The following is a 23,637-nucleotide window of genomic DNA, read 5'->3' on the forward strand; positions in this document are numbered from 1 at the left end:
AATCAGACACAAACTTTACTCAAAGAGAACAGCTAGCCAATGAGGCAGAATAGAAAGATACTCTCTGTAGTGGGGCCTCAAGTCTATTACCTGAAAAGAAACAAAAGCTTAAAAAGTTCATTTGCACACACTGCCCCAAGGAGAATACCAGCCAGCTTTGACTTTCACCATTAGCAACCTCCATCACGGAGATGACCCAAAAAGAAACCCTCCTCATTGGAAAAGGAGTACTAGCCAAAAAGAAATAAAACAGAGATTACACAAGATACAAAAAAAGGAAAGCAAGAAAAACACAAATGACAACTGAAGAAAGACACCAGAAAAAGGTTACCAAAGAGCAGGCAAAAATTGTAATAAACATATCACAATGACCAGGCACGGTGGCTCACACCTGTAATCCTAGCACTCTGGGAGGCCAAGGAAGGAGGACCGTTTGAGCTCAGGAGTTCAAGAGCAGCCAGAGCAAGAGTTAGACCCCCTCTCTACCAAAAATAGAAAGAAATTTGCTGGACAACTAAAAATATATAGAAAAAATTAGCTGGGCATGGTAGCTCATGCCTATGTGTCCCAGTTACTGAGTCCCAGTTACTCAGGAGGCTGATGCGAAGGACCACTTGAGCCCAGGAGTTTGAGATTGTTGTGAGCTAGGCTGACACCACGGCACTCTAACCCAGGCAACAGAGTGAGACTCTGTCTCAAAAAAGAAAACAAAACAAAAAAATCACAATTTTTAAAAATCTAATATAGGAGTAATCTCTGAAAAACAGGAGCAAAGGAGCAAAGCTCACAAAAGAGGTCAGAGAAAAAAGACCACAAAATGAGATAAAACATAAGTTGGCAAAACTCAAAGTATAAGTATTAATAAAAGTAACACCATCCCAGAAATATAATCTAATAAGAAACAGCAAACAGAAAAGGACATGTTGCTGCAAACACAGTAAGAGCCATAGAATCCAGGGTGAACAGAAGTAAATAAAAAGTAGAAATAAAGTTTTCTTTGGTTATGTGTTGCTTAATTTTTTTTAAAGAAAAGGACAAAGATATAAAAGATAAGAGGCAGTAGAGAGCCGACATGTGCTTAACTGCTATTTATTATTTCAAGGACATTATATAAACCTTTCCAGTAATAAAAGTTGACTTAAATCTAATGATTGAGAATCCATGCTGTATTCAAAGGAAATTTAATAGAGAAGTCAAACATCAAGCCATATTATAATAAAATTACTGAATTTTAAAGGAACTGAATCGCTTAATGTATGTACAGTAAGGCAGACACTGAAAAACTCAATAAATAATACACATCTGTGTGATTACCCAAAGAACATATTAATTGTGAGAGTGTAGTTTCACAAAAACACATGAAAAGAGCGCAAAATTCAAGCTAGCCTCAGACCTCTACCTAGCAATAAGAATGCACAACAGTAAAACAACAAATGCAGAAAATTCTTCAAGGAAAAAAAGTGACCCCCAAGAATGTTCTACCTCATCAAACTGTCATTCAAGTGTAAAGACAACAAAGTATCATCTTACTTGTCAACATTTGGGAAATACAGTTTCCCTGAGCCCTTCTTGAAGAAATTCCAAGAAAAACAACTTCAGCCAACCAAGAGATTAACAAAGAAGCTATGGCAAAACAACTGGTATCGACGTTTGAACCCACCATCAAACTGTAAAATTAAGATTAAAACATAAAAACTATAGTCACAAAACAGATGTTAAATATTACAAGTATCCAACAAACAGAAAAGCTATAATTAACAAAAGTTTAGAGTGACAGAAGTGAATGTAGGAATAAATTTAAGTGGTATAACAGTAGTTCCTCCTGTTATATAGCATGGAGCCAAACTGGTTAATAATGTAAAGTTTAAAAAGTCATAATTGAGGCAATTATATTTAAAGGTCAATGCTAAAATAATCAATTAATATTTATAATTATAATTTTTATAATTATAAATAATTAATTAATAATCAAAGCAAACATTTGAGATAATGTATGTTAGGAATTTTACGTACTTAACATATATTATCTCATTTAACTTCTTAAAACTTGATCATCATTCACATATTAGAGATGGGAGAACTGAGGCACTCAGATTACATAAGTAATTTATCTAAGGTCACAAAGCTCAAAGTGGCAGAGCCCAAATCTAAATCCAGGAAATCTGACTCTAGAGCTCAGGATCTTAATACACACCCTACAAGTGTCATGTAACTTAAATACAAGAGTATGTGCATACACACAACATAACATCTCCTCTCTGACCCCTCTAGCTTTTACTCTATCTTCCCCTTCCCACCTAAGCTTATTCACAGTGGACACTGTCACTTTCCCATGCATTTGTCACTTATTGAGTCTAATACTGCAATGAAACTGGTTTCACTAAGGATATCAAACCCAGTTTTTTAATCCTTATCATTCTTGAACTCTCATGTCACTGCTGACTTTTCCCTCTAAAGCCCTCAAACTCTCTATCCTCCCTAAGCTTCTGTGATTCCACTATCTCCTAGTGTTCCTCCCCTTCTGCTCCTCTTCAGTATCCTTTTTGGTGATGTTCTTTCCCTTTTAAATGCTGGTGTTTTTCCGGGTTCATTCTTGAGCTTCTTATCACTTCCACACATCCTCCTTGGTCTAATATACATCCACAATATGTATTGGTAATAGTGTATTACTTATCCTATATCACTCCCATTGGAACCTTTCTTCAACACCAGACAAATATATATTCAATTGTAAAATGATTAGATCCACTTAAATGGCACAAAGGATGCCTTAAACCACCTTCTAAAATCTCTTAATCCTCTACTCTCCCCTCCTCTACAAAGTGTTTACAAATACCATTGTCATCACAGTCTATACAGTTACATAAGAGAGAAAACAGTCATCCTAAGCTCTTATCCACTGTATCCAACTGGTCAGCAAGTCACCTATCTCCTCTATCCTATGCCAGCGCCCCTGTATTAATCATTCCCCTTGCTCTAAAGTGGTCTTTATTAGGCACAAGGATTCATTTACATCTATGACTTTGCAATCTATTGATACTAAAAGGTCTGACCAAGACTCAGTTTCCATATCAGAAAAAGGGTAAACTAAATTTACCTAGTCTTTCTCAGACAAGAGACCTACAAAGTCCCTTCAGTAGTGAACCGATCCACCCCACAAGAAACCAAGAACAAGATTTTAATCCAAAGCTAAACAGCTCCAAGGAAAAGGGGGGAAAATGCAAACAGTTTCTAAACACTTGCTCTACTTCAAATGGTATCTTTAATAGTCCTCGACTTCTTCCTAGGCCTGCCTAAAATAAATACCAAGGGTAGTCTGATTTACCACCCAGTGTCTAGAGTTCAAAGCTGTCTCAGGCAATAAAATGATTAATCTTGCCCTCATAAGCCACCAGTAATATCCTTAGTCAGAAGAGACACTTAAAGCAATTACTTTTAATCTCAAAAAACAATAATTTTAAACAGCAAGGTAGTAACATAGTAACTTCAGCTGGAAGTTTTTCCCTGCTAGGAGCTTTTCCCAATCCTCACAAATAACTAAGAACTCTTTTTAGGTATGTCCTCACCCAATTACAATAAAGTAAACCAAAGAACAAATTCTTCAACCAAGAATATCAAGGAAGTCCCCTTTAAAAAAAAGTGTCCTCAAGGTACAGGGAAAAAAACAGTTGTTGCAACAGAATATCAGTTTTGCATTCAAAGTCACATGGAGTTATCACATTTACTCCAATTACCCTCGAACACCCCAGCCCATTGTACCAAATGACTTTAAAGTCATATAAATCATCTTATTTTAAGCAATTGGCTTTTGTCAAAGCATCAGATGACAACAGATAGTTGACTAAACTAAATAAGTGCACTGATTAGTATGAAGATACAAAATAATATCTGAATACATTCCAGAACTTCTAGATGTGACTATGTGATTGGTGGTATTAAGGATAAGAGTAGATAATAATTGCTCTAGCTGAAGTATTGTTTGGTGAACTTTTAATGATTGCTCACAAACATGCCCATAATAAAAAAATGTGCTTACCTTCTTTAAAGCATCTTGTATCACACCAGACTTCTCCTTTAGCAGGTCTACAACACAAAGAGCCTCATCTTCAGAAAACATCATAGTCTTCAAGGACAGAAGAAAATCTTTAAATTTCACTTCAGCATTTTCTTAATTAAAAAAAAAAAGAGAGAGAGAGAGATGGCATTTAAAAGACACAAGCAAAAAAAAAAAAAAAAAAAGACACAAGCAAAGGTAAACAACAAGTATGCCTGGCCCAAAAAGTCAATAACCAAAAGAAAATAGATTTATACCTAAGGTTGAATAGCAACAAATGCTCACAGGTAAGAGGGGGAAAATTTTGCCATCTATAATATGGAATAATTGTATTAATTAAAATTTTACTTAAACTGCAGAATACTAAAATACGAGTATACCCTATTTAAAAAAAATATTTATATGTCCAGTATATGCTAGCATCTGCACTAGGTATGTTCGTAATATTCTCATTTAACTTTAATAATCCTTGCACAATCACAACCAACTGTGGGAGGGAAAAAAAACTTTAATAATCCTGAGTGATATATATGCCAAATGCCACAGATGAGACAATAAGCTCTAAGACAGTTATAAAAATGAAATCTGATTCTTCAAAGATCAAATATGTATTAATACAAGCAATCCTGACAATTTAAAAAATCCACTAGGTGCAGTAGCTCAGGCCTATTATCCCAGCACTTTAGGAGGCCAATGTGGGAGGATCACTTGAGGCCAGGAGTTCAAGACCAACCTGAGCAACATAGCAAGACCCCATCTCTACAAATAATAGAAAAATTAGCCAGGCATGGTGGCATGCACCTGCAGTCCCAGCTACTCGGGAGACTGAGAGGAGGATCGTTTCAGTACAAGAGTTTGAGTGAGCTATGATGACACCACTGCGCTCCAGCCTGGGTGACAGAGCAAGACTATGTTAAATAATAATTAATAAATAAAATCCATGCATCAAGCACCTCCTGACTCACCCATCCCAATTTTACCAGGGCTCTCATACTAGGCACCAATTTTGTCTTCTTAAAGGAACTGCCACCCATCAGACCCAAAAGAGCCTAGGGCTTTTAATACTTCAGCCACCTTGTAAGTTTTACTAGACTTATGTTTTAAGCCTTATGTGAATATGTGACAGCAAGGGGCAAATGAGAACCCTGTACTTTCCACTCAATTTTGCTATGAACCTAAAACTGCTCTAAATAATTGCCTATATTTTAAAAAGGCAATTATAAATTAGCCTAGAAATCTCGCAGAAGATAACAGAAGCTGGGAAAAGATCACCAGATAGCAAAATAGCTGTGAGACCTAAAGTCAAATTTGAGTGTCCAAATCTACAAAACTAAGGTTGGACTAGAAGACTATTTGTAAGTCTTTTACCACAAGGCTTCCATTAGTCTTTTGCAATACCTTGTTTCTATGAGAAAATGTACTTGACTCCATCACAACTCAGAAAAAGGTTTTTACAATATAACACATTGTAACATTCTATATATTACCTTTGTCAGTTTCAGTCTTCAGTTTTTTAGACCCAGATTTCTGGATTCCTTCTAGTTGGTCAGGTTTAATCAAATCAATAACCTCTCTCTTATCCACCACAGGATTTGAGGCAGCATTATCCATCAAAGGAATATAAGTGGTTGCATGAATAAGGGGTTCATTTACCAAAACTGCAATTTAAGTTCAACAAAATCATAATTACTCGGGGTTTTTTAAATCAGAGTAATTAAACAACATGCAAGCACACTTTAATGATAAAAGCAGTTTTTTTCAAGTCTCTAATACCAGTTCAAATTGGTTTTAAATTCCGATTTCATCATTTAACAAGTCAAAACAGTCTTCTAATTGAGCAATATCAGTTCAATATTCTTATTTTACAGTAAATCACTTAAGTCATCTAAAAATGTACAGCATATCTCATAACAGCGTCTGAAAACTTCTTAAGTATCCTTCATTCTCATTTTATTTTAACATAAGAACCCATTCCTATTTAATCGTGCTCCAGGAAAAATAATTTTTACTTATGTTAGTACTCTACTGAATTCTTACTGCAGTTGATAATTTTTAATTTCCTTGCACTTGCTAAGTACAAAAATAAGTCATTATTCCTTGCAGATAGCTTCTTGTTTCTAATTGTTATGCCCCTAATTTCCATTGCACATCTACTGTATTTGCCAAAACTTCCAGACTAACATTAAAAGTGGAGTAAGGAAGCCTCTTTATTTTGTTTCTAATTTTAATGGGAAGAACTTAAAGAGTTTGCACAACAAGCCTGATGTCCATTCGTTAGAGATACAAACTTCCATACCCAAATGTAAATTTCTAAATTCCGACCTTTTAAAGAGCTTTTGTGCATATGTAGTTCTTTTCTTTGAGTAAAAACTGATTAACATTTGATTTTACCAAATATATTCAGGTAATATTTCTCTTAAACCTGATTGGTATATCATAACTTTAATGCCAATAATAGAATTTCACCTTTTCTCTTTCCAAGTTTACTATTTTCTATTACCAACAGATACCACAGACCCATATTATTTGGAAACTATTGTTGTTTAATCTACACAAATTTTATAGCCAAGCTTTCCCTGGAAAATTCTGAATATGTAAGACTATTCCATCACTTATAATTGGATGCTTATTTTATACACACACAAATTTTATCTAAAAAATAATTGGAAATGCAATATCTAGCTAATGTCCTCAAGCATAATCTTTAAGTGATATTAAAAAGTACAAATATTTCAGGAATATTCTTCTTCTACAGTTTGTACTGTTTACATTCTTTTTTTCAAAACTGAATTAAGAGTGAGAATATTTATAAATGCTTTGCCCTTTTTAAATTTCAGATAAACTTTTTCATCTCAAACTTACATTCTGCCCATCTGTCAAGGCACTACAAAGCAATAAGGCTAAAGAGAATTTTAGACTTACATTAGTATTACAAGTTGTTATAGTGCACATTAATATGAGGAATTAAAGAGCATGTGAGGTCTCTAGGGTCTTGTCCTAGTGTACTTCTCTAGAATTAGCATTTATAAAATACATATCTATACATCTTACCATTTTCTGTCTTTTGTTTCTTTGATGAAATTTTCTTCTTTCCTGATCCACTTTCTTGTTTAGTCTCTTGATGGAGGGGTAATGCTTCTTGCTTTTTTGAAGGTCCTGTGAGAGTTTCCACCTTTTTATCCTGGTCATCTTTATTAAACATAATTGAAAAAAAAATCATTACAACAAAAAATGAACACATCAGAAAAGATATAATTATTAATAATTCCCAGAATGCTATACCACTAAAATTTTGAAGTCTGATATATTACTCTCTCACCATTACCTTATCATTCTATCTTTCCTACTCCACTACACCAGCTCTTCAATACTCTTGCTCCTTATTTCATATCCCATTCCTCATCCACTCCCAACCCTACTCAACCTCCTACTCAGACTATAGGTATGGTCAAGTCTCTATCATCTTAAAAAATAAAACCCTTCCCTACTACTTAATTCCCAGCATCCCACACCCATTTCCTTCTACACTGACAACAGAATACTCTGTAGTTCCTTTTATAACAATCATTCCTCAACTAACTACAAATTGATTTTTATCTTTTCCACTCCATGAAAGGATTAATTCAGGTCTCCAGTGTTCCAAATGCCATAGTCTACAAATAACACCCATTAATCCTTATATGACTACTATTTAGCACTTTATATATACTGTTGGTCCATCTTTCTTAAAATTTTCTTTTCTCCATTACACTAAATGAAACATGCCAGTCACAAAAGAACAAATATTGTATGATTCCACTTATATCAGGTTCCTAGAATAGTCGCATTCATAAAGACAGGGGTTGGAGGAAGGAAAAATGGGGAATTAGTATTTAATAAGTACAGAGTTTCAGTTGGGGAAGAGGAAAGGAACTGTGTACTTAATGTTTACAATGGTAAATTTCATGCTATATGTATTTTTCAATAAAAAAATAAAAAACTCTCCTACCAGCTCTCATAATTCTCTTATTACACTTGGGATATTCCTTTGCAAATCTCCTTTATGAGCCACTTCTACTGAGTATTGGTACTTCTTAGGGTCATATTTTCAATTTAAATACTTTCCTTGGATGATCTCATCTACACCCATGACTTCAACTACGACCTTCATGCCTAAGGTTTCTGAATCTATATTCCAGACTCATTCCTCTGCACTTACGTACCCTAGTGCACCTATGTAGATGGCCCCATAGGCACCTGAAATACAAACTGAAAGTGTTCTCCTCTCCATACACATCCAGTCTCTCTCCAATATTTCCTTAGTGCTACCAATCATCTACCTATCAGAGGTTGGCAAACATTTCCTGTAAAGACCCAGAGTAAAAAACTTTAGGCTTTACAGGCCATACGGACTCTGCCACAACCATTCAAATCTGCAGCATAATGGCCAGTCATAGAAGTACATAAATGAATGAATGTGGCTGCATTAAAAAAAATACTTTATGGACACTGAGATATGACTTATAATTTCCACATTTTTCAAAATATTATTCTTCTTTTGATTTTTTGCCCAACCACTTAAAATGTAAAAACTATTCTTGGCTCATGGGTATAAAAAAGGAAGTGGGCCAGATTTGGCTCATAGGTTGCAGTTTGCCAACCCTGACCTAACTTAGAACTTAGGAAATCAGCTTTGATCCTATCTTCTCCTTTATCTACCATACCCCTATATAATGAGGTTAGTCATGTTCTTTCTTGGTATACCTCTCTACTTTCTATTTCTTCTATTTCTTTCATAGTTCAGACCCACATCTTAACTTTGGAAAACTCTAATAACCTCTTAACTAGTCTTAGATACTGGCCCATGATATCTATCCTTGCATATTCTGCAAAAAAAATCTTTCTAAAATAGAAATCTAACCATGTAACTAACCTCTCAAAATCTTCAACAATGGCTAACCTAAGAAGTCCCAGTTCCTTAGCACTGTATACAAAAGCTACCATGATCTAGCCATTGCTATCTTTTCAGCTTTGTTCCCTCTACTCCCTACCTCTCATTTCATGGCTTAATAATACACTGTAGTTTTACACCGTGACTTTATACATATTCTGCCAACACACAGAGACCCCACTATCCACTTAGTGAAGCAATTAAGTCTCAAACACCCAACTCAGGCACTGCCTCCTCTGTAAAGCCTTTCATCCCCTGATCCCATAAGTAGTAGCTGCCCTGGCTTCTGTATTTCTTTGTACATCTCCTACATAAATTACATTTTGTTACTGGCTTACATGTCCTTCTCCAGGAAAATGTGTGGTACTTTTATTTCTCATAGTACATCTTAATCCTAGCTATAACCAATTTAACCCTCAACAAGTTAAGATACACAAATGACTTACTAGTACACACAAGTCCTTTCATATAAAGCAAACTGTTTATAGTTTCATATATTACCACACCAATTCTCAGGTCATTTCCACTACATCTATTAACCCCTCTCCCTTGAATAGCCTATCCCACCCCTGCCCATCCACTCAAAAAACCTAGCTAGTACCATTCAAACTTTAAAATTAATTTTTGGCATTACATGCTCTAAGTGGCCTTAGAATTTCTAGTTTAGACATACCTAGATCGTATACTAAACTTTTTATATTATAATGACCTGTTTGTTTGTGTCTACAGCTAGCATGTGACTATCTTGAAAATGAACTATTCATCTCTATAGCCCTAGCACCTAAAATAATGCCTAGCATAAAACAGACATATGATGTTTGTAAAATCAATCGAGGGCGAAAAATGATATCTGTTCTTATCTTTTCATCTTTAATATCACATTGATTAGAAAGTGTCGGTTGAAATAAATGTAGAAGTTTCTAACTGCTGCTGATACTTACAAATCCTTAGTGGTTTTAGTAAAATAGCCAAAGTTGGATTTTATAAATTTCTATTAAAGATCTTTCTCATATTTATAATATGAAGTTTAGTTTTAAAAGTGCTGTTTTATGATCAATACTAATTTCTATCAGCAATTAATGTTAATGAAAGCAAAAACACAATGAAAATCATCATCTTGGTTTCAGACTCAGTATCTAACATTCTATGTACAGACCTAACAAAATATCTGAATTCCAAAGCTCTAAAGTTATTAAAAGAAATATAATCATGCAATAATGTTAAATAGATTACAATACCGCTTCCATTTTTAGACTTCTTCTGCCCTGGTTTCTTCTTTGAGGAAGCTGCTTCAGAGGGCGGGGTAGGCTGTTTAGTAACTGGGACAGGTTCTACTTTTTTGCCAGGAATCTTTGATGTATCACTTTCTTTGATGACCTGCTCTTCAACTACAGGTTTTTGTTTCTTTTCCTTCTTCTTTCTTTCCCTAACACTACTTGAGGTTTCAACCACATTCAATGGAACAGGTATAACTTTCTCATCTTCTACAGCCAAAGCATCAGATAATTTAAAGTCCCGAGGTACACTCTCAGAATCAGATTCATGGAGGTTCCCATTCTGGATTTCTTTCCTTTTATTCTTTTTCTTTTCTGCCTTCTTTTTATCTGTTTTGGTAGGAATAAGTTTTTGTTCTCTTTTCTGTTTTTCAAGAACTTCATCATATAATGTTTCTTTCATGAAAAGCCAGAAGAAGAGGAAAATTACTGTAATAACTACTGAAGGAATAAGGACAATAAAATATGTTGACTCATAAAACTCCATGTTGCTTTTGCTAATGTGATCCTATAAAACCTAAATGGGAGGGGGAGAGCAAAAAAAACAAAGAAGAAGCTGTCAGTCTTATAAGTATGAAACTCAAAATCTATGCTCTTTCAAGTGGCATTTTAGATCTAATCTAACCTAATCTACAACTCTAAACAGGTTAGTTGTTTAAATCACATTCTTGATTACTTTGTGAAATACAATTCAAATATATAACAAAATAAAAATGAATAATAACTAGAAAGAGTGACTGTAATACATCCTTTCATTTTTGTAATCATGTGAAAAGATCCTAATGGAAGGGAAAAAACTTCAATGTTCATTACGTTCCCCCCCCCCAAATATCTACTTCTGATAACTTTATTAATAGTTAGCTTTTTTCCTTTTATTGTATAATGTTGATGAATACAATCATATGTGAAAATTAAGAAGTATTAACTATTAGCAACTCATTGGATATCCATTAAAAGTACACCATACTCTTAAAGGCAAAAAAAAAAAAAAAAGAAAGAAAAGGTAGTTCATTCCTTCATTTAGAAATTTAAGGCCATTCACAGACTTCTAGCATCTTTACTGCAGTGACTAACAGTCTCATGATGTGGTGGTATACAAGAATATGGAAATTATATTAAAGTCAAAATCAAAATGTTAGAATGTGGCATTTGGCACTAAAATAAAATATACACTACATGCTTTTCTCAATTTTTTCCAAGGTATCCTATACTGCATGAAACAAGTTACACTGCAAAAGTAAGGCTAAGCATCCTTGACAAAATGCTTAAAAAAAAAAAAAAAGGCTTTGTCTCATCAATAGAACCAACAGCCCTACTTTTAGATTAAACCAATAGCTACTGGGGGAAAAAAGGTGTGATCTGACTACCCAGATCTGCCTAGAATATATATATTATATCCTTCACCTGAAGGGTAGTTTCTGGCAAAATTAAATCTCAAAGTAAAAATGACTCTGACGTTTAGATTCTAGGTATCAATGTTCTTATAAACACGGATAAGCCACATAAAAGTAGCTTGTATTCTATGTTAAATCTGTCTGTAGAAAAAGGCAAGATGTGTAATGTACCATGTAATTAAACAACAGGACATGTTTAGCATAAAGCAAATTCAAGTTAACTTTCATACTTTTAATATACAAACAAATCTGAGAATTTTTTAAGTTTTTATTGTCTTGAGTCTTACAGATAATGATTAAAGAAATCAAATTCCACCTAAACAGAATCATTCTAATTATTTTAGACCCTGGAAAACAACTGAGTTTAAGCTGGATAAACCTGAGTCTATTGAATATAAAACTTCACCAGAACCATTCTTAACAGGACTCATGAATTTTACAAGACAAAATAAAGCTATTCATACTTATCTGTGTTAACTGCTAAGACAGAACGGAAATCTTACATTGTGAGCATAATCAACTTGAGCTCATTAAGTTGTAACTCTGTCTTTCAATTAATTTATATCCCATTTTAAAATGCAGAGCATACTTGTTTCAAGTTATACCAGCAATGGTATAACTTTCAACCCAAGTCTGAAAATAGCCAGAAATGGAACCTGAGAACAAAGTACAGTTGACCCTTGAACAACACACGTTTGAACTGCGATGGTCCACTTATACACAGATTTTTTCAACCAAATGCTATTGGAAAATACAGTATTCGGTGGGTGCAAAACCCACTTATATGGAGAACCTACTTTACTATGTATACTCAGGTTCCACAGGGCCAATTGCAGGACATCAGTATGCACAGATTTGGGTATGCGGAGTCCCAGAATCAATCCTCCCAGTGTACAAGAGATAACTAGCTCAATAGGCATATCATTAATCTTTGTAATTGAAATAACAAAACACACTTCCATTAGTATTTTTTAAAAACAGCATTAACACAACCCTGGATTTACTAAGACAGGTTTTAACAAGTTGAAGGGGAAAAAGAATCATGTGGAAACCAAATGCTAAAAGAAACTTTATAAAGAATTGTTTCCCTGATAACTCATGTTAACATGAACTATCCAGGTTTTAAATTGATTAGACATATCTTACTGTGCCTGCCTAAGTGTTAGTGATAAACCAGGAACGCTTTTAAAGAGCAGAGAATTTTTTTAAAACATAGCATCCATAGGATACACAGCCTATTCAACTTAACTGGGAAGTTTGGGGAGGGAAAAAGACAAAACCTGGAGTTGGAATCCTTCTAATTGTTGCTTTGAAGAAGAAAGAGATAGGCCAAGGTACTTAGCAGCAGCCACAGAAGCTGAAAAAAGAGGTCGAGTCGAAGTCAAAAAGGCCTGATGAACAGCAAGCTGCAGCCCAGTGCAAGCCTAGGTCTTCGAGACCAGATTCTATAATCAAGCAAAGCCAGTTCACCTGTATAGAAAGGGAAAACAGCTAATGTTCAGGAGAATAGAGGCTAGGAGACCACAAGAACTCTGAAATAGTGATTCCTCAAATGTTCTGATGATTTTCTAGTTTCCTTTTCCAGGTCCCATATCAGGCCCGAAGGAATCATGCTTCCTTCCTGTCTTTGGATTTTCCTGAGATTCCCTTCACACCATTCAATTCCCCTTCAGTTGGGCTCATTCTGCATCTAGATGAACTTCAAATGTTTGCATTCCTTTAACCCAGTAATCCTGATTCTTTATTCCAAGAAATTTATTTGCAAGAAAAAGCACATAATGATGTTCATAGCAACATTACATAAAAACTGAAAAAAGACATAAAGCATCCAACATCAGAATGGTTTACAATAGCAAATATCAATTCAAAATACAGAGACAAAGTTACTTAAGCTCTAAGTGACAGAAAATTAATTGTATGACCTCATTCCTAAATCCACAGTATATATTTGTTGAGCTCAGGTTTTTAAGATGAGTTAGCAAAAATCACCAAGGTTAACTGATTTCTTCCATTTTATCACATGCCCTTTGCAATATTAATACCTTTTTAATCTAATCACACATAAATCTTAATAGATTCCAATTTGAATGAAATAAACAACCAGTGGTGGTAAACAGGATTTCTCTGTCAAGTGAACCAGAAGAGATATACCATGTTTCCCTGAAAATATGACAGGGTCTTATATTTAGTTAAGTCGTCGTGTTCTGGAACATCATCATAACTCTTCAAACACCAAATTCCATCCTGAATTTCTTGCGACTCTACTTCCTTTAGAACCATTGGCCCCAATCTCTCATATGGAGCAATAGAGCTCTCATGGGGCAGATGAGAAGGGCTGCTCTCTTCTTTACCTCTACGTATCAAAATGCATGTGTTGTGCAGATTCACTGCATAGCCACGCCCATCACTAGGTCTTATTTTCAGGGTAGGGCTCATATTGCGCAAATGCTTAGAAATCCTGCTAGGGCTTATTTTATGGGTAGGTCTTATTTTCGGGGAAACACGGTACCTATGGAATGATAAGAAATCAAGCCCTAACTATTCTCAAACCACATTCCACACCAGTGCCTTGTATCTTTTACTTAAATTCTTTAAGAAACTGATGAGATACCCTCTTTCTCAAAGAAAAAGTATACACACCAAGGTTTACCTATTATCTCTGAAGGTTTCTAGACTCCCTAAAGAGTATGCATGGATCCAAGGTTAAAAACCCTGCTCTAGAATGAGTTTTCATTCCTGCCCTACACCTAAAGAACTCTAAAAATGATCATTATAAGTTAACAGTATGGAAAAATAGTATGTAACTTCTGCATTTCATCAGAATTCATATTACTAATGTTAGTTTTAAAATTCTATTTATTCATCCTTCTATAACTTACATTTATTCATTCAAAAATTGAGCTGTAAGGAACAAATGCTGGAATGCTGGTGAGGATGCAGGGAAAGGGGAAGCCTCATGCATTGTTAGTGGGAATGTAAATTAATACAGACAGTATGGAGAACAGTATGGCAGTTCCTCAAAAAACTAAAATCTGAACTATCACATTATCCAGCAATCCCAAAATGCTGGGTATATACCCAAAAGAAAGAAAATCAGTCATCAAAGAGATACCGGCATCCCCATAGTTATTACAGCAATATTAAACAATAGCCAAGATTTGGAATCAACCCAAGTGTCCATCAACAGATGAACAGATAAAGAAAATGTGGTATATATACACAATAGAATATTATTCAGCCATAATAAAAAGGAATGAAATCCTGTCATTTGCAGTAACATGGATGCAACTGAAGGACATTATGTTAAGTGAAACAAGCCAGGCACAGAAAGACAAATTTAGTATATTCTCACTCACAAGTGGAAATGAAAAATTATTAAATAAAACAATTGAACTCATAGAAATAGAGAGTATAATAAGTGGGGGGAAGGGTAGTGGGGAGGGGGACAAAGTGCAGAGGATTAATGAGTGTAAAAATACAGTTAGCTAGAATGAATAGAATCTAGTATTTGATAGCACAAGATAATCTAGAATGAATCTAGTATTTGATAGCACAAGATAACTATAGGTAACCATAATTTATGGTATACTTTTAGTTATCTTAAAGTGTGGAATTAGAATGTTCATAACACAAAGAAATAATAAATGTTTGAGGTGATGGATACCCCAATTATTCTGATTTTATCATTACACACTGTGTCTGTACCAAAACATGACTTTTACCCGATAAATATATACTCATTACGCACCCATAATAAGTAAAAATAAAAGAAAAACTAAACTACATCATTGAGTTGAATTTTGTAAACTTTTCAGAAGGCACAACTTGCCTATATTAATATACAAAACCTAAAATTTTGATATAAAAATCTAGAGGCAATTATTAGAATGTTAATAGAACTGCTTAACCAAGAAGGTTAAAGTAGAATATAAAGATAGACCACCATTATATAATGGTAAAACAATGAAACTATTTCAGTGTGGGGCATCTACAGAAACATCACACAACCACTTAAAATAATTAAGGCTGTGAAATGCAGCAAAATACCTAACAAAAAGGCTAAAAGTTATTTATATTGAGCACAAAAATTAGATAACAGTCTGAGACAATACAGTAAAATGAGATTACTGAAGGGAATGAGATTACAAATATTTTAATATATAATTGCTCAATTCTTTCAATTTCTTCCATATTAAAACAATTTAAGTAATGAACTTGAATGTAAAATATTACTTTTAAAAATTTTAAATAAAAAACAAAAAATTGGTGCTTACATAATACAAAGAATTATTGCTGACATATTATAAGAAGAAACTGAAGCAGTTTGAGAAGTATACCATTAAATTTCAAGTAAATATAAGAATTTGGAATTCTGTGTTATTACTATGGTGTTTCAGTTGCTCTTGCTTGTATCCTTTTTTTCCAAACTAAAAGAGCATGTAAAACAAATGACACAGAAACTAATTTTATAATTTTTTTTGTTCTCCAACTGACAAAATTATATCAGTTTGGGTGACTCAAAAGAACCATTAGGAAAAATTTAACAAATCAAAACCCAAGACTAGCCGGCGCGGTGGCTCACGCCTGTAATCCTAGCACTCTGGGAGGCGAGGCGGGCGGATTACTCGAGGTCAGGAGTTCGAAACCAGCCTGAGCAAGAGCGAGACCCCGTCTCTACTATAAATAGGAAGAAATTAATTGGCCAAGTAATACATACAGAAAAAATTAGCCGGGCATGGTGGCACATGCCTGTAGTCCCAGCTACTTGGGAGGCTGAGGCAGGAGGATCGCCTGAGCCCAGGAGTTTGAGGTTGCTGTGAGCTAGGCTGACGCCATGGCACTCACTCTAGCCAGGGCAACAGAGTAAGACTCTGTCTCAAAAAAAAAAAAAAAAAACCCAAGACTTAAATCTGAACAAACTGAAAGTCTTTTTTCAAGTGATGTACACCAAACAACATACAGGCAAGCAGACACACTTGAAAAACAAAATTAATTGAGACAAAGGTAGTTTTCAACCTAGGAATGCATAATTTCATAAAAGTTCCTGCGTAAATCAATAATGTCTATATAAGTAAATGAATATCCCTTCTAAAAATATACAGGCTCTCTGAGTAGCCTACAAGCATTTTATTCAATGTATAATATAGTTAAAATATTACTAAGAGTAGCTGTAAGGCCTAAACTGAAAGCTATTATTAAAGGTTCTTTGTAAAAATGTTCATAAGTAAAAAAAAAAAAAAAAATCTATCTGTAATCTGATCACAAATAATCTAAATACTTTGCATTCCAAACATGCCACTATTCATACAATGTTTCCCTCCTTTAAACCCACAATAACATCTTCTGTTGTTTTTAAATGTGTAAGTTAATCTTTTTTAAAGAAAAAGTGGTTTATTTATTGTAAGTACAGTGATTAAAAAAAAAGTTTATCATTAGTGGCCAAGTATCATTAAATCAGATTCTATCCCACAAAGGAAACATCTACAATATTTTATGAACTCCTCCTGCTAAAATTAAAGATTAAGCATTGTGTATACTTCAAATACATTGTGAATACTTCAAATAAAAGTATTCAAGTTATATTCCAGATATACCGAGTAAATTATTTTAAGATTGGTGAATAGCAATATAATGAACCACCAAAATGCAAGTCAAGAGTTTTTACTTTTGTCCTGATTCTGCTTTTACTCAGACTCTTCCCCTAAAATTTGGTATCCATGAGTTTCTTCTTCAACGGGTTTAAGGGTCCAAATTACTTGCATAATCTTGCAAATGCCAAATCAAAAAATTTATGTGGTCTCAAATTGGTAGTTCTCAGAGTACACATGGCAGAAGCAGATGCATATCCTCTTTTGTGGAATTCTCTCACAAGCCAGCCTCCTTAGGATTTTCAAAGACTGTTACCAGATATGAGCCCAGTACCCCAAATGAGAGAACTTATGATAAGCCACCATTAGCAAAAGGCATCAGAAAACAAGCTAAAGAATTAGATCTCTAAAGACTAAAGATACTAGATTTAACAGATATAGATTACAACATATATAAAAAAGAGGGAATTTAGAAAATGAGCAAAGAACAGAAACTATCAAAAGTGGGCAGATCTGAATTAGGACTTCCACAAATAAAAATCAAAATTTAAAACCCAATTAATAGGTTAAAAAAAGTGCAAGGAGACAAGTGACTTTCAATAGATGAAACTAAATTAAGTAAATGCAGACAGAAATACCTAGATGAAACAACTAACAAGAAAAGGTAACTACGAAAAAGTGAGGAATCTAAATAACTCCTACATGTCTAGCTTGGAAAATTCCATAAATGAGTAAACCACTTGCCAAGATCAATATAGGAATAGGTTCATGTTCTGGAGTTTTAGATACGATTTTGAAGAATATAAAAGACAACCAGCTGAATAAGATCAGCAGTCAACTACATAGGCAAAATCAGCAATAAGAAGTTACTATGGGTTCTAAATCAGGCAAACAAAGGAGCCACTTTAAGTTAAATTAAAAGCACTTTGCCTTCTCTCCCTATAAAATCTAAAAATCTTCACCTTGTCCTTCTTTTCACTTATCGTTCAAAACCCAGCTCAAATTATACTTATGAATGTGTCATTTCAACTACTGTCTTCCACAATAGACTTTATTATTCATTCATTTAGCATCGATTATGTGTCAGCACTGTTCTAGCACATTCTAAATAGACAGCAGTAAAAGGGCCACAAACCCTGCACTTACAGAGTTAACATTCTAAGGGAAAGACAGACCAGCAATTAATATACAGTACATGAAATGGTAATAAGTAGCAAGAATAGTGATAGGCAGAAAAGAGAAATAGGGAGCATAGGATGAAGGAAATTCGACAGAGGCTACAATTTAGAGTACAATGGTCAGGGAGGATTTCGTTGAAAAGAAATGGTATTTGAAGAGCTGAATGGAGTGAATGAGGGAAGAGCAAGCACAAGGATCATGAAACAGGAACATACCCGGTATATTTAAGCAAAAGCAATAAAGACAATGTAGTTCAAGTAGAATGAATAAAAGTAAATGATGCTATAGAGATAACATGAAGGGGTGGGGATGTGGTTAACAAGTCATGTAATTTCTTCAGGCTATTGAAGGACTATGGCTAGTACTCTCAGTAATATGGGAAACCAGTGGTGGGCTCTGAGTAGGGAAGGGTGTAGGAAGAAAGTGAAAGCAAGGAAAATTCTTCAGAGACAACTGAAATAATCCACAGATGTTGACAGCAAGTTGGTAGCAGGTGAGGTGGTCAAATTCTGCATACATTATGAAGGTAGAGCCAAGATGATTTGCTGACAGACTGGATGAGGGGTGTGAGAGGCCAAGCAAAGCCAAAGACAACTTCAAAGCTTTCAGAAACTAAGCCAAAAAAAAAAAGAGTTGCCCTTTACTGAGATAGGGGAAATGTGGACAGGACATAGCTAGATTGAAGATCAGGAGTTTGGTTTTAGCTAGGTGATGTCCAGCAGACAGCTAATAAAAGATTGCTTGGTCAGCTGAGAAGTTCAGGCTGGAGATATAAATTTGGAAGTATTCAACACATGGACTATATTTAAAGTCACAAGCTTGAATAAAATCACCAAGAGAAGGGGTATGAACACAAGGATAAAGGCACAGGCAAGGCCAGGCGAGGTGAAGCTGAGGTGGGAGGATCGCTCAGGGTCAGGAGTTTGAGAACAGCCTGAGCAAGAGTGAGATCCCATCTCTACTAAAAACAAAAAGAAATTAATTGGCCAACTAGAAATATGTAGAAAAAAATAAAATAAGCCAGGCATGGTAGCGCATACCTATAGTCCCGGCTACTTGGGAGGCTGAGGCAGAAAGGATTGCTTGAGCCCAGGAGTCTGAGGTTGCTGTGAGGTTCGCTGACGCCATGGCACTCTAGCCCAGGCAACAGAGTGAGACTGTCTCAAAAAAGAAAGGCACAGGCAAGGAGAGCACATGGTTAGAAGTTGTGAAAATTCCTAATGCTACTATTTTCTTAACGAAATGTGAAGCAAAGACATTAGATGAAAGTAGGGGTGAAAAAGAATAGTATTGGAGGTCCTATAAAATACATTACAATTATTACTGAATTTCTCATTCTTTATAAATTGCATTCATTTTTATTCTCCACTTAAATTTAAAACTTTGAATGCAGGATGTTTAGCAGTGCTAACAACCTGAGGAGGAAAACACAAAGTATCTATAAACCACAGCAAAAAAAACCTAACTCAGCCTCAATATGGTCTTACTCTTCCAGTTCAAGTACCATGTCTACAGCTAGTTCTCCTAAAATGGCAGAGCACTTATTCTCTATGTAAACATGCATAGATTCTATGAGATAGTAGACAGTTTTAACAAATATAGGGAAGCAGCAATATACCGCAGTGTGATTTAAAGATAAAAGTACAGATCATAGTGGAACTCAAAATCTAAAACAAATGCAAGCAGGTACAAAGATTTAGTTTTTTAGTAAGTTATTCCAAATCAAAACAAAGGCTGCATGAGTCAGATCAAATAAAAATATTCAGATAAAGTTTTAAATGTAAGAAAAAAAGTATATAACATATTTAAAAACACAAGAAAATAGGCAGACTAATTTTATACAGCTCTATGTTTAAATGTTTATAACTAATATTACATCTGCAATAAACATTTTTAAAAATAGACTTCACCTTACAAATCAATAAGAAAAAGACAATACAGGCCAGGCATGGTGGCTCACACCTGTAATCCTAGCACTCTGGGAGGCTGTGGAGGAAGTATCATTTGAGCTCAGGAGTTCGAGACCCCATTTCTACTAAAAAAATAGAAAGAAATTAGCTAGACAACTAAAAGTACATATATAAAGAAAAAAATTAGCCGGGTATGGTGGCGCATGCCTGTAGTCCCAGCGACTCGGGAGGCTGAGGCAATAGGATTGCCTGAGCCCAGGAGTTTGAGGTAGCTGTGAGCTAGGCTGATGCCATGGCACACTAGCCCAGGCAACAGAGTGAGACTCTGTCTCAAAAAAAAGAAAAGAAAAGAAAAAGACAATACAATGAGAAAAACAGACAAAGCATTAACCAATTCCTGAAATGGCCATCAAAATATAAAACTCATATAAATTTCTATTGTCCTAGTTATTAACTGCACAGAAAGTATAATGGCCCCAGAGTACACAATAAAGTATAAAATTATCTTTTAAAATAAGAAAAAGATTCAAAGTAACCAAAAGACAAAATAATCTAGTATGCCTAAAAATTGAGTCACCCTGCTTCCCCCCAACATGGGAACTCCATTTACACCATCTTTTCTAAAATTAACTTTACAGACTACATTGAAATCTCAAAGCTGTGGCGCAATTACTCTTTTTAAACTGCAACACATAGTTATTTTTATGACTCACATCTTAACACACCCCTTATTTTCAGCAATTTCCATTCTAAAGTACTGCTACCCAATTTGAAGTGAATCCAACTAATGCCATAAATGACTAATGAAATTTAATTTCTCCATTAGGTATCATGTAACAACACATGACACTTCTATTTTATTTTTTAATCAAAAATTTTTCCTTTAATGTGAGAATAGATAAATAAGTTTGAACAGCTTCTCCAAGAAACTGGAAAGGAATTGAACAGCTGGTAGATGCTGAAAGTTAGTTACATCCATATCTTTTAAAGTTCTGCTTACTCATCAAGCCCAAACTAGCCGATTTTTCTCAGGAAAAGGCATTGCTCATTTAAAAATACTTCCATAGGAAACAATCTGGTTAAAAGTTTATTTCATCATCCCAGGGATGCAGGGATGGTTCAACATACGTAAATCTATAAATGCAATTCACCACATAAACAGAAGCAAAAACAAAGACCACATGATTCTTTCAATAGATGCAGAAAAAGCTTTTGACAAAATTCAACACCCTTTCATGATACGAACACTTAAGAAAATAGGCATAGAAGGGACATACCTAAAAATGATACAAGCCATATATGACAGACCCGTAGCCAACATCATACTGAATGGGGAAAGACTGAAATCATTCCCACTTAGAACTGGAACCAGACAAGGCTGCCCACTATCTCCACTTCTATTCAACATAGTGCTGGAAGTCTTGGCTACAGCAATCAGACAGGAAAATGGAATCAAAGGTATCCAAATAGGGGCAGAAGAGATCAAACTTTCACTGTTTGCTGATGATATGATATTGTATCTAGAAAACCCCAAGGATTCAACCAAGAAACTCCTGGAACTGATCAATGAATTTAGTAAAGTCTCAGGATACAAAATTAATACACAGAAATCAGAGGCATTCATATACGCCAACAACAATCTAATTGAGAACCAAATCAAAGACTCAATTCCCTTCACAATAGCAACAAAGAAATTAAAGTACCTAGGAATATATTTAACCAAAGAGGTAAAAGACCTCTACAGGGAGAACTATGAAACACTGAGGAAGGAAATAGCAGAGGATGTAAACAGATGGAAATCCATACCATGCTCGTGGATCGGCAGACTCAATATCGTCAAAATGTCTATACTACCCAAACTGATCTACAGATTCAATGCAATACCTATTAAAATCCCATCAGCATTCTTCACAGATATAGAAAAAATAATTTTACGCTTCGTATGGAACCAAAGAAGACCCCGAATATCAAGAGCAATTCTAGGCAACAAAAACAAAATGGGAGGCATTAATATGCCAGATATTAAACTATACTACAAAGCTGTAGTAATTAAAACAATATGGTATTGGCACAAAAACAGGAATATTGACCAGTGGAACAGATGTGAGAATCCTGATATAAAACCATCCTCATATAGCCGTCTCATCTTTGACAAAGCAGACAAAAACATACGCTGGGGAAAAGAATCCCTCTTCAATAAATGGTGCTGGGAAAACTGGATAGCCACCTGTAGAAGGCTAAAACAGGACCCACACCTTTCACCTCTCACAAAAACCAACTCACGCTGGATAACAGACTTAAACCTAAGATATGAAACTATTAGAACTCTAGAGGAAAAAGTTGGAAACACTCTCCTAGACATCGGCCTGGGCAAAGAGTTTATGAAGAAGTCCCCAAAGGCAATCACAGCAGCAACAAAAATAAATAAATGGGACATGATCAAACTACAAAGCTTCTGCACAGCCAAAGAAATAGTCATGAAAGTAAACAGACAACCTACAGAATGGGAGAAAATTTTTGCATCCTATGCATCCGATAAGGGACTGATAACTAGAATATACTTAGAACTCACGAAAATTAGGAAGAAAAAATCAAATAACCCCATTAAAAAGTGGGCAAAGGACTTGAACAGAAATTTTTCTAAAGAAGACAGAAGAATGGCCAACAAACATATGAAGAAATGCTCAACATCTCTAATCATCAGGGAAATGCAAATCAAAACCACAATGAGATATCACTTAACCCCAGTGAGAATGGCCTTTATCAAAAAATCTCCAAACAATAAATGCTGGCGTGGTTGCGGAGAGAGAGGAACACTCCTACACTGCTGGTGGGACTGCAAACTAGTTCAACCTCTGTGGAAAGCAATATGGAGATACCTTAAAGCGATACAAGTGAATCTACCATTTGATCCAGCAATCCCATTGCTGGGCATCTACCCAAATGATCCAGTGACACTCTACAAAAAAGACACCTGCACTCGAATGTTTATAGCAGCACAATTCATAATTGCAAGGCTGTGGAAACAGCCCAAGTGCCCATCAATCAAAGAATGGATTAATAAAATGTGGTATATGTATATCATGGAGTACTATTCAGCTCTAAGAAACAATGGTGATATAGCACACCTTATATTTTCCTGGTTAGAGCTGGAACCCATACTACTAAGTGAAGTATCCCAAGAATGGAAAAACAAGCACCAGATATATTCTCCAGCAAACTGGTATTAACTGAGTAGCACCTAAGTGGACACATAGGTGCTACAGTAATAGGGTATTGGGCAGGTGGGAGGGGGGAGGGGGGCGGGT

General features: G+C 35.1%; 1 protein-coding gene across 10 annotated transcripts in view; it reads right to left on the reverse strand.

Annotated features, from left to right (window-relative positions):
• KTN1 (kinectin 1) overlaps positions 1–23,637 on the reverse strand; it is a 104,351-nt gene that overhangs the window by 60,446 nt on the left and 20,268 nt on the right. For 8 of the 10 annotated variants that reach the window (XM_076004015.1, XM_076004013.1, XM_012757949.2 and 5 more), the window contains exons 2-5: positions 10,223–10,775; positions 7,106–7,243; positions 5,542–5,712; positions 4,037–4,167 (exon numbers count right to left, since the gene is read on the reverse strand). In XM_076004015.1, coding sequence (XP_075860130.1) covers positions 4,037–4,167; positions 5,542–5,712; positions 7,106–7,243; positions 10,223–10,745 — 963 coding nt within the window. In that variant the 5' untranslated portion in view covers positions 10,746–10,775. Of the gene's footprint in view, positions 1–4,036; positions 4,168–5,541; positions 5,713–7,105; positions 7,244–10,222; positions 10,776–12,932; positions 13,093–19,459; positions 19,577–23,637 lie in introns of those variants that run through there. The other 2 variants (XM_076004011.1, XM_076004012.1) reach the window with 2 other exon arrangements.

The sequence above is a fragment of the Microcebus murinus genome, chromosome 6, assembly GCF_040939455.1.
Source record: "Microcebus murinus isolate Inina chromosome 6, M.murinus_Inina_mat1.0, whole genome shotgun sequence".
Taxonomy (NCBI): Eukaryota; Metazoa; Chordata; class Mammalia; order Primates; family Cheirogaleidae; genus Microcebus; species Microcebus murinus.